The following is a 14625-nucleotide window of genomic DNA, read 5'->3' on the forward strand; positions in this document are numbered from 1 at the left end:
GGCCGAGCCCCATCCAGTTTTCAGCTGTCACTAGTCACACAAAGTACACCAACTTTACTTGCTCATATTACCGACCTGACTCCTAAAGGCCTTTGCCACCTTGCCCTAAAATCATCTTTACTTACTTAAATCCCACCTAACCTCCAAGACCAAGCTCAAATGCCATCTCTAATATTTCTAGTTACTCCAATTCAATTTGGCGTCCAGCCTCTGAATTCCCTCAGCATTCTGATTATGTATTGTGACACATCACACCCTCCTGGGCAATGAGTGTATACATGCCTCACTAAGAACTACATAGAAACCCTGAGGAAAGGTTAAATGACCAATTCTGTGATCTTAGGCAATGAAATGTCACAGCATCTAGGATTCTAGGATTTGAGCTGCAGATTAACAAAGGGAGAGAAGTGACTTGAACACACACACACACATGCTTTCATTCTCTCTTCACTCTCCACGCCTCTTCCATCAGCCTTCTGTTTACAGAAAAATCATGGGACAACTTAATGGATGTGTTGTTACTTGTTTAATAAATAGAACCCACAGCACTTCATTTGTTACAGCAAATAATGAGAGGCAATAATTCAAGAGGGCTCCAGAAAGCTTTTTCACCCACAAAATAATAGAAAGAATAAGCACCTTCACCACTCACGCCCTTGGTTAGCTTTTTTGTTTGACCTCCGTTCCCCCACCCACATCAGTATGTTGCTTCCAGAATGGGATTCGCCCTTCACATCTTATACCTGTCGGGAGGCTAGTCTATCAGCTTCCCTTAAGAACAGAATGGAAGTCCCTAATTTAGCTGAGAAACCTGGACAAGTCTTCTTTGATTTCAGCCTCATCCCAAGGCCCATGAATGTTTTCTTTAAAAAGCTGCAGGCGAATGAGGTAGAAAGGGCAGAGGCAAGAGATGGAAACCAGCAGAAGGGCAAAGAGGATGGCTCCTACAACACTAATGGACAACAGGCCTCCCAAGGCTGAAAATGCAAAAAGCAGTGTGACACCCACGTAGCTACGGGGAGTACATGCCTTCAGTTTCTTCTGCAACATGGGCCACAGGGCAAAAATCTGGATGGCAAAAGTCACCATGATGAAGGCATGCAGGGACCGCGGCAGGCGTGAGGCGAGGCAGACAGAAGCGAAGATGGCCATGTTCAAGGACAGCGTGCTGGAAACAATGGCAGCATTGGCTCCATAGTCAAAGAAAATGAGGTGGCCTAGAAGCATGAAGACCGACATGGCATAGATGGTGTCAGTACTGACGGACTCTGTCAGGGTCTTCAGCACTGGTGAAAAGCCGTAGGTGAAAGTAATGAAAACCAGGGCACTCTTCAAGTCAGCCCACCGGGTCCGGCCGCTCTTCTTCCGCCCTTCACCTCCGTCGATGAGATCAAACAAGACATAGCCGATCAGTGAAGAAGCCAGGCCAGTCCCAAAGAGCCACTGGGGGGCCAGAAGGCCCTCATCCATATACCACCAGATGACCACAAACACGCACACGCTGCACAGCTGCTGTATCACCACGCTCGACTCGAACACCACAGCCCAGTACTGGTATTTTCGGGCGTAGATGTTTTTCCGAAGCTCTTCCAGGAAACGCCGGTCCACATAGTTATCGGGAAATGGCTGTCGCTCGTACAAGACCTTCTGCCACTTGGCCTCCTTAGTGTCAGCTACAGGCTGGGCACCCATTGTCCTCTCCCGCAATCTCAGGCCAGCTCAGGCTCCCTCACAGAAGTCCATCCACGTGGTTCTCGTTCCTTACCAAATTTTGCAGTAAGACCTCTCGGGAAATTCCATGCCGTGTGGCCGTTGATACTGAACCCACCTTGCCTTGCTTTCAAAGGCAGCAACCCCGGCTAGGCCCACAATAGATGAGTTTGTCCTCTGGGGCAGGATGGTAAAGCCACGGTCCTGGAAAAAGACACACTATGAACCTCATGAACCTCGGAAAGCTGTGAAACGTCCAGGAAGAACAGAGTTTCACAGCAACTCAGTTTATTAAAAGTCTGTGCAAAACTACATGTGGTGGCCATTTTATAATCACGGACATTAACCCTTTGTTTCAGAGTTTAAGTGATAATCCCACAGATGATAACAGACACCTGGTAGCTAGTACTTATTTGAGTGCCTACTACATGCCAAGTGCTTTCCGTAGCTGCTTTCATTTAATCCCGGCAAGCTTTCAAGTCAGCATTAGCTCCACTTTAACTAGTAAACAAGAAAAAAACCCGAGATTCAACGTGCTTAGGTAACTGTAGGCCACGTTAAGTCAGTAATAGACAATGAGCCAGATTCAAACCAAAATCTGACCCTAAAAACCTGGGCCTCACATCATGTCTCCCTCTAAACCAGTTGGCTCAGGGGTTCACATATCCCTCAGGCTTCACCCAAAACCCTCCCAGTCCCTTTATGCTCATAGTTGCAATTAGTGTAAATTTCTAGGTATGGGATCCAAAGCTTTTATTTACTGAGTTCTCAAAGGCATCTGAAGAAAGAAAGAAAGAAAGGGAAGGAAAGAAAGAGAAAAGAAAAGGTATTAGTCTAACGACAACGGTAAACTGCACAAGACTGTACGGGCACTAAAGTTTATTCGGCCAAAACCAAGGGCTCCAACTAAAAAGTCTCAATCTATTAACTGAGCGTATCATCCTTCAAAGAGTCACCATTCCAATTATAACGGGGACTCTCGTGAGGTTCGAAGACGACGACCCCTTTTTCACAGTGAAAACTTAAGAGTCAGAAATACCGGGGTCACCCAGCAAGTCTGTGAAGAAACTGCTTACTGCCGACCTTATTTCTTCCATGGTGATTAGTTCTGTTTCACAAGCGAACCCCGCTGGGAGCCCCCCTCAAGGCAGCAGGGACCCCAGCCCATGGAGTTCACGGTCCCCGGCTGGAGGGTCTGCGGCGCCCGAAAGAGCAACGCCCCCTCCGTAGTCCGGGGGTCGGGCAGGCGTCCCGGGGGCGCCCTACTCACCCTCCGGGGCCTTCCCCGCCCGCCGACGGGCGGGTGGCGGAGGAGGGCAGGGGGACGGTAAGGGGCGGAGGAGAAAGAGGCTCGGAAACACTGACTCCCAGTCGGAACCCACCTGCCCGCAGTTCCCAGAGCTGCGCGGCCGGGAGGGGCGCCCGCCCGCCTCCTTTCCCATCCGGGGCGCCGGGGGGCCGCGGCGGCGGCCGAGCACTTCCGGGTCCGCCACCGCCCCTGCGGCAAGAGTGCCCGTCCCCGGCTAGAGAGACTGCGTGGTCGCTGCTGCCCCCTCCTGGCTGCTCAGAGGACCTCCCGGCTCCCCTCTCAGGACGCAGCACTCAGAGCCTAGGAAAAAGCCAATCCCCAACAGAAAGACAGGATTTGGCGTCCGAACAACGCCAGGTGTAGAGGCTGGGCTGGTAAAGAGAGATTAGAAAGCCTATTTTCCCTTGAGCGCCCGTTATTAAGTCAGGCCCTCAACTGGGGACTTGCCATGCATCCATGAATTCACTGGACACACACAAGTACTGTATTAGGTGCTTCCTGATGCAGCAGTGAATGAAGCCCACAAAAATTCCTGCTCTCCTGGAGCTTTCTGTCTTGTGCATTGAGCTGTACAGTGATGATAGATATCCTCGTAGAGGACAAAATTGAGGTTCGGAGAGGTTGTGATGTGTCCAAAGCCACACGGCTGAAAAGTGGATTCATCAAGAGTCACATCCAGTTGTCTGTAGCTTCGAAGTGTGGTTCTTTCCTCTTTGCTGCCTAGAAGGAACTGGGATGGAGGACACAGTGGCTGAAAACAGCTGCAAACGGAATGGGAGGTTGCTAATATTCAGCTGACTTCATAGAACTCTCAGAGGATGCATAAACAGATGGAAGTAATAAAGCAGTAAAAGGATAGAGATAGTAGAATACAAGATATAGTGGGCACCAAAGTCAGAAAACCTGAATCCACTTCCCAGCTGTGTGACTCGGCAAATTATAATGCCCGAGCTTTGATTTCCTTCATCTGTAAAGCAGAGATAACAGTATTTATACTGTTGGATACTTTATGGGAGAGTCGAAAGGCTCAAATACAAATCGTAGAAATGTTTTGTGAAGTGCTGGCTTTTGTAGAGTCTCCATTAGCTTACTTTGCTCATGGTTTTGATGGCAATGCTTAAATGCAATAAATTCTACAAACCAATCTCTTTCCATTTCTCTCCAGGTTTCCGTGCCAAAATTTGACAAGATCCCTTGGTTCAGTGAGGGCAGCCTCACCAACAAGCCATTAGTGCTCAGCCTCCCCAAAAGGTAACATCCCAGCCACTGAGGGCAAAGGTTTCAACAAAGACCTCACAGAAGATGATTCTGGGGCAATTCTCAGAGAGGCAACTCTGGTCAGTTGAGAAACCCAAGATGAACGCTTCAAAACCAGAAACGGCCTGGCTCTCTCAGACAAAAGCGGGCCCTGACAATAGTCTTGTCAGGGGGACGAGCTCTCAATTGACCTCCCTCCCAGCAACCACCACACAACAACACAGAAGAATTCTGCCCATGGATACCACTCTCCAAGCACTTCTAGCCTCCTCGGCATCTTACTTTTTCTCTCCTCTACTTTCATTTGAAATTTTCTCACTTTTAAGATTATACTTTCACGGGTCATTTCTATAGTTCGTTACTAGAGAAGTTTCTCTGAACGTGTAGAGTACCCCTGAAATTTTCTCATTTTAACCACCAAAAGTCTAGAACCATAGATTCCTGCCTTTATAGATAAGCAATTGGCTGGGTAGAACAATCTCCAGTCTCCTCAAGCCTGACACTTCCAAACAAACGGTTGTGGAACATGTCTCTAGTTTTCAAACTAGGAGGTGTTGGTGTGTTAGCACCATCTGTGTGCTGACACGCAAAATACGTGAGCTTCCTCATTCCTACTGCGTTTTTGGTCCCTGGGTGTGGTGATATGCCCTGCTCTAGGGAGGAGAAGGGAGAGGAAGGGGGAGCATGAGGTAATTTGGGGGCTGAATGGTGAATGGGAGAAATCAGAAGGGGGGGTAGGGAGGAGCAGGTCAGGAAGCAACTTTGAAAGCATGTCGTAGGTGAAGAGGGGCAGCTCCCTGGCATGTGCGGCAGTTTGCTAGGGAGGTTGAACTTTCTAAAGGAGTTTTTCCTCCTCCTGGTAAGGGTCACATACCCTCTAGCCCATAGATAAGCAACTCTCCATGAGGGACATTCTCCCCATATTCCCTCTTCACTAACATGTACCTTTGGGGGCGCCTGGATGGCTCAGTTGGTTAAGCGTCCGACTTTGGCTCAGGTCATGAACTCACAGTTGATGGGTTCAAGCCCCACATCGGGCTCTGTGCTGACAGCTAGCTCAGAGCCTGGAGCCTGCTTCAGATTCTGTCTCCCTCTCTCTCTGACCCTGCCCTGCTCACGCTGTCTCTCTCTCTCTCAGAAATAAATAAAAGCATTCAATTAAAAAAAAAAACAAACAAACACGTACCTTTGCTGTATCTGCTGCACCTTTTCAAAGCCACATTCTCAGTAAACAGACAAATGTGTGTATTTTCAGAGCACCTATGAAATGCTTGTTCAGTTCTGCTATTTGACTTTGTATCTAAACTCTAGCTCACATCTTGCTAATGTGAAATGGCCAGTGTTTGACATCTAAATAGGGTAGTGGCCCACCATTCCATCCCAGCGCCCATTCTCATTAGACCTGCCCCTTCAGCCAGGAGTAAATAATCCCTGGGCATTCCTCTGTCACCCAGCTGTCTCAGTCCCTGACTATACAGTTTGTGGTACCTATAGGGGTAGGGGGAAGGGAGGGGGGAGCAGGCAGGGGACTTGTAAACGGCAGACCCAGAATACAGCTGGGCACCCCCAGGGCCTGTTCCCTTTCACAGCTGGTCCTGGAGTGTCAGAAGTGCCAGACTATTGACAGTCCACTGAAAAGGGAAAGTCAGTTTCCCCCTGGCCAGCTAACCTCAAGCTGTCACAAGGACAAATAACCTAAGCGGTCAGCAAAGCTCTACTTGTTTCTAAACTGAGAGTATCTGGGCAGCAATCTCAACCGTTGTGAAGAGAAATGGCACTTCCCTACCTCAAAAGACACTGACTGGACAACAGCAGTGTGGTGCCCCGAGCCTTCAGGAGGACAACACAGGAATACAGTCCTTGAAAGGATGGTTAGTTTGAGTATCAACAACTCTTAAAAGATTAGAAACTCTTCCTCTGGCTAAAGCTCTGGGTTCCAAGCTGTTTATTTTTGGTAAAACCCTCTTGTAAGACCTTGGTAAGAAAGTTACAAACGTGCTTTAAGCATTACTTACTCCGGGACAAGCAGTTCTAGCACAGAACAGTCTAAAAGAGGAAGAAGCAGCTAGTAAAATGTACTCAGAGCACCTCTATCTGCAAGGTCCTGAAACACACCTGCAACCCCTCGCCTGTCCTGAAGTCACATTCCTCATTAGTCTCGAAAGCCCTCAGGTCACACAAGACCCTACTTATTTGAAATTACTGAGTGCTAAAGCAGTTCTAAAGTGGCCTCTGTTGTCTCTTGATCAGCATTTCTGCATCAAGTTCAAGGCAGGCTGTTGACAAATCAAACACAAAGGGGCTGGGTCAGACGACCTCCCCTGCTCTTCCAGGGCCCAGGGAAATGGGGAGGAGAAATTAAACGATAAATGCCTCGGGAACACCAGACTCCTTTCTTGTGCCTGTGTTATAAATGAACAATGAACAATGAAATCTTTCCTCATTAGTGAGGAGAGGTGTTCCTGGCATTCCGAGTTTCCATTTCTGGAATGCCAGGGGCATGCCCAGTGCTGCACACACACACAGTTTATGATGTCCAGGCCCCCTGCTTGCCTTGGCCTCTTATGTTGTAACAAAATGAACCACAGCAGCAGCGAGGCAGGTCACACCTGTGAAGAGAACTGATTTTCTTCACTTCACCGCTAACTAGAAAGAATGTTCCAGAGCAGTTGGAGGAAGAATATGTTCCATGGGAAGAAATGAGTAGATTCAGCATCCAGGAACACAGACTCCAAGAAAGCAGGCCAGACAAGAAAAAATCCTGCTTTTACTACTCATGAGTAACTTCTCCATAGGTCTTTTCAAGAAGGAGATCTGGGTGCATTTCACCCATTACATATCTGCTTTGATGAAGAATTTTTTTAAAGCATTTCATTTCTTTTCATTTCATTTCATAGAGCAAGTGTGAGCGGGGGGAAAGGGGTCGAGGGGAGGGGGAGAGAGAGAGAGAGAGAAAATCTTAAGCAATCTTCATGCCCAGAGCAGAGCCAATGCAGGGCCCGATCTGAGCCTAAATCAAGAATTGGATGCCTGGGTGGCTCAGTTGGTTAAATGTCCAACTTCAGCTCAGGTCATGATCTCACAGTTTGTGGGAGCCCCACGTCAGGCTCTGTGCTGACATCTCGTTGCCTGGAGCCTGCTTCAGCTGTGTCTCCCTCTTTCTCTGCCCCTCCACCGCTTGCACTCTCTCTCTCTTTTAAAACATTAAATGTTTTTTTTAAAAGAATTGGACACTCAACTGACTGAGCCACCTGGAACAATTTTTTTCCTGCCTTAATTTGTATACTGTCTCTGACAATCCACAACTGGTGTTGATTAGTTCAAAACAAAAGGGACAGAAAAGCCAGAGTGACTTAAGAGGGCAAAACCATTATTTAAAAGCTGCCAACTGGCCTGCACCCTTTAGGACTAGGGTGGGGAACAACTCCTTAGGGCGTCCCTTGGGTTATCTCAGTTGGAAAGGAAACGATTTTACTTTACCCTTCAAGTACTTTACCCTTCTGGCTGGTCTGAGAATCCAATTGACATAAGACATATTAACAAGAGAAAATCAAATTTAATTTTTTACATTCAGGAACCCACATGAGATTCCAAAGACAGTCACACCAAATGAGGTATATATGTCATCCTGAGCTAAAGAGAAGGAGGCAGGGGTTAGGAATTTCAATGGGAAAAAAGACAATTCATAAGAATGGAAAGAGTAAATGTTTGGTAAACGAATGTTTGCTGGGCCATCCAGAAACAGTGGGACACAGAGAGGCATTGTAACAGACTTTGCCAAGTTCCTCCCTGTCTACCGCCCCTAGTTCATACTATAGTGTAGTTCTGTGGGGATTGTGCTCTTCCTGGAACAGGGCCTCTGTCTAAACTCTTTTAGGCACTTAGGGGGAAAGTCAAAGTTTCTTCCTGAGTCTTCTGGGCCTTGATTGTTCTCAGCTCAAAATAATCTACAGGCCAAAGTGGCAGGTTTTGGGGCTACTCATTCTGACCCCTGCATCTCTGAAACAAGCAAGGGCTTGGCTCTTCAAACCAGAGACTAGGATCTAACTTGCTCTTGTTTCGATTGTTGCTTCAGATCTCCTCATGCTTCTGCATTTCTGGCTTCACCTAAGAAGGATATGCATTTGCCTGCTTTGTTTCAAGTTCCAGTTGTCTTATCTAAGGTACTCAATTTTTTTTTTTTAATTGAAAAGAAACCCTTAGTGGTTCCAGGATGACATAGAATGTAAATGTAAAGGTATTTCCTATCTCCTTAGCAGATCCTTGAGCCTGGAACATCATCATTGTCCTGTAGATATTTGCTGAATGAAAGAATGAGCACCACCCCCTCACCCCAGCTCAAGTGCACCAGCACTAAGAATAAAGGTTGCAATCGTCAAAAAGCAGGGGGAGGAATCCTATTGAGAAATAGGCCCTGAGGCCTTCAGGACTTCCGAGCTGGTGTTCAGAGCCAGTCCCAGCCTCTGGACCCTCTGACCCTGTCCCATCACCACCTTGGATCCCTATGTCTCCCACCTACAGCATCCTACACCCATGGGCTTTCATATTGTCCTCCGCATGTCCCCTCCACCTCACAGACATCAACTATGACTGGCTGCCAGGGGACACGCCTACAGGGCACTGCCCGGAGGGTTCCTGATCTTAAAGATGCGAGGAAGTCAGCAGCTCCCCTAGACCGAGGGAGAGCGTTCCGGGGTGTCCCAGCGGTTCTCACCTGAAAAGTACGCGTGCCCACAGGGCGGCTGCTAGCGTGCCCAGGCGGGGTTCCCAAGCACTTGGCACAGGGCCCCTCAGTGTGACGTCCCACCGTGGTGACAGCTCCGCTCTGTGAGCCGCCATTGCGTCGGCCTTGTGTCACGAAGCAGACAGCTGCTTACGGAGCCCTTCCTATGCGGTTTAGCGCAGATGGGGAGAGGAGGGAGTCAGATACCGCCTCGGTGAACGCTGCGTGGACCGCACGGGTGCATGGCAGCCAGCAGAGGCTGGAAAAGCGCCCTCGGGGCGGTGGGAGGGAGGGGTAGGGTGAGCAGAGAGCCCCAGGGAGTGCTTCCAGAGGAAGTGGCGTCCTTGTGCGAGCTGGAAGTTATTTCCACGGTGGAGGGAAGCGCCAGGGGAGCAAAGACGCGGAGCCTGAGCCTGCAGGAAGGGCTTGTAAACGTCAAGGAGTCAGGCCGCTGCAGGGGGCTTGCCGGGACGGGGACCGAGCCGACGCGTGCGTCCGGCGGGAGCGCTGCGCGGCCCAGGCAGAGGAGCCGCGACGAGACCTTACAGGTTTTCAGCACGGGAAGGACAGGGGCAGGGCTGTGCTTGAGAGTCACTGCACGAATCCCCCAACATCCTAGACAGGCATGTAGGTACGAGTGACCCCATGACATGCGCCAGGGGGGTCTCTTCTTCACGAGACACGACTTTCACCGTCAGGATCCACCCGACGATTGCTGCAGAACCGGCTAGAAGCCGTCCTGTCTCCCTGAACTTCCGATTCATACAGCCTCTCGCCTGCCACCGAGCGCCTCCTCATCCCAGGCTGGCTGAATCTCTTCCGAGGCTTTAAGACTCCAAGCCCCAGACCCGCTGGGCGGGAAAGGCGGGAGAGGAAGCATTAATGACGACCGGGGCAGGTGGGAGGCCGATTTCCGCAAGGCTTAGAATTTCATGGGTGCAGTACTCAGAAGTGGCCGCTAGGGGGCATGCGAGAGCAAGCTGCGTGAAGGCGGCGGGTCTCAGGCCGGCCCAGCGGTTTACAAATCCATTCCTCCTGCGAGGAAAGAAAGTAGAGCTCCAGTACCTCGCCCTCATCCTCACCGGGTGAGGAGCTGCTCCTCCGCCGCCGCCCCCCCGCTCCTCCCACGTCTGCGTGTGAAAGACCGTCGCCAGTTGCCCCTGCACATTGTAAAGGCAAGTAGGCGGAGGGAAGACACATTGGACCTTTCGCCGTGTTAGGGTTTTGGGCTGCGCCTGAGAATTGAGTTGATATAGGACAGATTGATAGAAGAAGAGCCTGCGAATCTATTTAATATACATTTCACGTGACACAGGAGACCTCACAAGGAAATGAAGACCCAGGGAAGGGGCAAAACCTGAATGTCTTGTGCTCGGTTGAACAGAGAGAGCCGAGAAAGTACCTAAAATAGATGGGGAGGCTAAGGGAGGTAACGATTATTTTAAAGAGGTCTGTGTGTACACAACTGTACAGAGTTGGCCGCCACCACGGAGGCCAGCACGTGTCCCCTGTGAGGTGAATGTGGGCTCAGCCCGCAGCTGCTGGGTTCTGGAAAGAAACTCTGTGGTATCTGGTGGGAGTGGAATGCGCTGCGGACACTCTATCTCTTCCTTGATCCTCTAAATCAGGGACTCTCCCGGAGGCTCCGGCGGCCCTACAGCCAGCTAGAGGTCGTGGCCTCTGGGCACAGGTGCAAAGTGTCTGCCAACTGGCCCCCTTCCTCTTCCAGTCACAGGTCAAAGGGCAGAACTCCAAACATCCACCCTCCAAGTGGCATTCCTGCCCTGCCCAGGGGCGGTCCTGTACCAGACACCATTGTCTGTGCGTCTGGAGCAGTTCTCACTGAAGAGAGACAGAAAGGAAACAGAGACTCAGAGACTGAAAGACAGGGAGAGGAAAACAAACAGCAAAAAAGCAGCGGCAGAGAGGTAGGGAGGGGGACAAAATACCAAAAAAAGGAAACGCAAGAGGAGAGGCAGAGCTAATGAAGAAGAAAAAGAGACCATGAACACAAAGAAATGCAGCCTCCACGTTCCCCCATTTAAATGTCTACTGTGGGGCGGCTTCTTCAGGAGATACGACTTTCACCTGCCATCTACGAGAGACCCTTCGACGCCAGGGACCGGGGAAGAGCCAAGTGTAGTGCAACAGCTGGATAACTGAGGCCAAGTGATCACTTGCTCAGAGCGCCCTCACGAGGCGGAGCAGATGGATGTGGCCGCCTGGGGACTCCCGCTGGCGTCCCCCTGAGACCCCCTTTGCCTATGTGCTGGGCTGGGTGTCACCGAGCTCGAGTTCCTCCATTACCAATGGAGTAGAAAATGCCACCCCCAGTCTCCCTGAGCCCGCTCCCCATTCCCTCTCTTCTCTCTTTGATCTGAGTTTTCTGTTCTAGCCTAATGAGTCCGAGTCCAGATGAGAGCAGTATTTCTTTTGCTTTTAGCAGACCTGTGCCAAAACGCCCCCGCTAAAGACACTGCAGCAGCAGAGACACGGCTGGGAAAATGTATACGAGGGCAACTTCCGGACTCGTGTAGCTATTTCTTTCTCACTGAGTCTTAAATTTTGAAAGCTGTGATCAGCACGGAAACTACCTTGCATGCTCCTAAGCCTGTGTATATTGATCAAACACATATAACGACGAATATGTTTTATAAATGATTTAATAATGACACCACCGACCTGAAATAATGACTGTCCTAAAACCCAAGTTTAAGAAGTCTGGACAGTAGGTTTGACAGCTGTTGACAATATTTCATATATATTTGAAGTTTTTCCTAGTCAGCCATGTGAGTGTTTTAAAAGCCATATTCAGCTTTATTCTTTAATCAAGATGACTGTTATTTTCAGACAGCGGGAAAATGTGTAATTATCATAGGGGTTTTTTTGAAAATATGTCTCTGATCACCACCCTTTTCAAAGAGATATAAGAACCCCTAGGCCCTCATATGGGTCCTAAGAGTCTACTTTCTCCCTGAGGAAAGGTGGTCTTCATATGACCCTTTATCCAAGGAAATTTCTGGCTTACTGAAACTAAATACATGTGCTGACAAATCTCTTAACCTTTCTGGGCCACAATTTCCTTACTGTGTTCATTGAAAGAGTTGAACTAGAGGTGACCAAGGAGGTGTCTCTCATTTGAGGCAAGAGTGGAAAGGAGAAAAGGAGCAGAGGTGTCAAAGGGCAGGAAGGTTGGAGGCAAATTTGTCAGTGCTCCTCAGATATGTTCTGATGGCTGTTTTTAAAATGACCATCTGTTGCTTACGTTTTTGGTTTTTGTTATGTGGAGAGGTGTGCGTATGTGTGTGTGTGCGCGTGTGTGACAGAGAGAGGGAGAGAGAGAAGTGGAAAGAGGGAGAGGAAGAGAAATATACTTCTCTGTTTCTTTATCAAAGATTCAAGAAGGCCAAGGACTGGGGCCATGAGCCAGATCTTAGGAAACTCACCATATTAACCTCAAATATCAGGATGTGTCTAGTTGTGAAATGGGAAGGGCAGGCTTCTGGGGCCTGGCCGAAGGGCGCTTCATACCTCGGCTGGGCTACAGGAGGTTGCTCTCACTTTCTCATCACAGTTTCCAGCGGCTGTCTTGGGGACAGCTGCCCGGAAAATGAGAACCCCATTAACATTTCAGAGCTGCTTTCCTTGGGGGCTCTGACTCTACAGATGATGTAACCAGGGGCCTGTGCTCCGAACGACCAGCCAGTTCACTCTCCGGTCCTGCTGCTGCTGAGCTGGCCTTAAGGAAACCCAGAGTGAGAAGCAGATGCTACAGAAGCTTCCAGAGCTAGGAAGGAAAGCGAGGCAGGAAGGAGTAAGCTGGGGACCTACAGAGCATGGAATCCCAAATTGTTAGCACCGACTTCCTTGTACACACATATGTATGGGGTATGTGTGACACTTCAAAATGCGTACAATGAGGGGCGCCTGGATGGCTTAGTCGGTTAAGCGTCCGACTTTCGCTTAGGTCATGATCTCGCGGTTCGTGGGTTCGAGCCCCGCGTCGGGCTCTGTGCTGACTGCCAGCTCAGAGTCTGGAGCCTGTTTCAGTCTGTGACTCCCTCTCTCTCTGACCCTCCCCTGCTCACGCTGTCTCTCTCTCTCTGTCTCTCTCTCCTAGAAATAAATAAAACATTAAAAAAAATTAAGAAAAAAAAACAAAAACAAAAACAAAATGCTTACAGTGATTCACCCAGCCAGCCAACATGTGTTGAATGCCTACTGTGTGCCAGGTTCTGTGATAGGCTCTAGGGATGCAAAGATCTCTGAGACATGCTTTTGCTTTTCAAGAACTCTCAGCCTGGTGGAGGAAAACAAGCCTTTTAGGAAGGAAGGAAGGAAGGAAGGAAGGAAGGAAGGAAGGAAGGAAGGAAGGAAGGAAGGAAGGAAGGAAGGAGGGAAGGAAGGAGGGAAGGAAGGGAGAAGGGAAGGGAAGGGAAGGGGGAAGGGAAGGGAAGGGAAGGGAAGGAGAGCACCTGAGTGGCTCAGTTGGTTAAGTATCTGACTTTGGCTCAGGTCATAGTCTCACACTTCATGGGTTCGCACCCTGAGTCAGGCTATGTGCTGACAGTTTAGATCCTGGAGCCTGCTTCAGATTCTGTGTCTCCCTCTTTCTCCTCCTCCCTGACTCATTCTGTGTCTCTCTCAAAAATAGCATATCAATTTTTTTTAAATAAAGAAAGAATAACAGTACAAAATGCAACAAAAAGCTATACCAACTCAGGGCACCTGGGTGGCTCAGTCAGTTGAGTGTCCAACTCTTGATTTTGACTCAGGTCATGCTCTCATGGTTTGTGAGATGAAGTCCCACATCAGGCTCTGCCCTGACAGCATGGAGCCTGCTTGAGATTTGCTCTCCCCTTCTGTCTCTGCCCCTCCCAGGCTCTCTCTCTCTCTCAAAGTAAATTTAAAAACATTTTTAAAAAAGCTATACCAATGCTGATGGAATCAGAAAGGCAGGCATCCAACACAGATCAGGGCTGTGCAAAATGGTAAGAGGGTCAGGAGAAAGACTTTCTGAGAAAGTAACAGGGAAGCTATGCCTTAAGGGATGACGAGCTAACCAGGCTTGGCAGGACAATATATAAACCATTTCATCTTCAGATTCTGGGGGATGACAGACATCATGGTTGTGGAACCCTGCAGTCACATCCGCAGTCATCATTAACTGGCAAGACCCTGCTGTGCACCTTTGAGATCTCTCAGATGTGTGTGTTGCTTCATTTGCAACGAACTCTTATGAAGAAGCCAGAAGTCTGGAAAATGGGAAGGAGTGCCCTGCAGGAAAGACAAGAGTCTGCTTATAATGCCACCAAAAACAAACCTACCCAAGGATCCTCCCTTTTCCACTCCCACCTGTGCATGCCTCCCTCATCCTTTAGACTAAGTGTGAATGCCACTTCTTGAAGCCTCTCCGCATTCCTCCTAGGGACGTGGTCTCTCTCTTCTGAAGGCCCAGGAGTATCATCGCCACTTCTGTGATATAGTGTGTCCAGCCTTGGATCACAGCCTCAGAGATGCATCTTAGTCTCAGAACTCACAGCTGGGAGGGAGGGTGGAGAGAGAGAGCCGAACCCCCAGAGGTACTGCCCTCAGGGTATCAGGGAAGATATGCCAGAAGATGGAA

General features: G+C 49.3%; 2 protein-coding genes and 1 pseudogene across 5 annotated transcripts in view; 2 read left to right on the forward strand and 1 right to left on the reverse strand.

Annotated features, from left to right (window-relative positions):
* CUNH1orf105 (chromosome unknown C1orf105 homolog) overlaps positions 1-14625 on the forward strand; it is a 39074-nt gene that overhangs the window by 9651 nt on the left and 14798 nt on the right. Inside the window, exons 2-3 of the mRNA XM_077756011.1 lie at positions 4185-4270; positions 8352-8439. Coding sequence (XP_077612137.1) covers positions 4185-4270; positions 8352-8439 — 174 coding nt within the window. The remainder of the gene's footprint in view (positions 1-4184; positions 4271-8351; positions 8440-14625) is intronic.
* On the reverse strand, positions 508-9091 carry PIGC (phosphatidylinositol glycan anchor biosynthesis class C). Of its 4 annotated transcripts, none has more exons than XM_077756009.1 (2): positions 8991-9091; positions 508-1914 (listed from the first exon to the last, which is right to left on the reverse strand). In XM_077756009.1, the coding sequence occupies exon 2, from the start codon at positions 1690-1692 to the stop codon at positions 799-801; it is 894 nt and encodes a 297-aa protein (XP_077612135.1). In that variant the 5' UTR covers positions 1693-1914; positions 8991-9091; the 3' UTR covers positions 508-798. The 4 variants fall into 4 exon arrangements, with proteins under 4 accessions (XP_077612135.1, XP_077612133.1, XP_077612136.1 ...); XM_077756007.1 differs by lacking the exon at positions 8991-9091 and adding an exon at positions 3093-3184; XM_077756010.1 differs by lacking the exon at positions 8991-9091 and adding an exon at positions 2981-3086.
* LOC144224926 (small nucleolar RNA U3) lies at positions 4600-4677 on the forward strand (annotated as a pseudogene).

This window comes from Crocuta crocuta, unplaced genomic scaffold (assembly GCF_008692635.1).
Source record: "Crocuta crocuta isolate KB4526 unplaced genomic scaffold, BGI_CrCroc_1.0 scaffold122, whole genome shotgun sequence".
Lineage (NCBI taxonomy): Eukaryota > Metazoa > Chordata > Mammalia > Carnivora > Hyaenidae > Crocuta > Crocuta crocuta.

What these genes read in the sequence shown, in the direction of transcription:
- PIGC (XM_077756009.1), bottom strand. Translation starts at nt 1,692, where the DNA reads ATGGGTGCCCAGCCTGTAGCTGACACTAAGGAGGCCAAGTGGCAGAAG.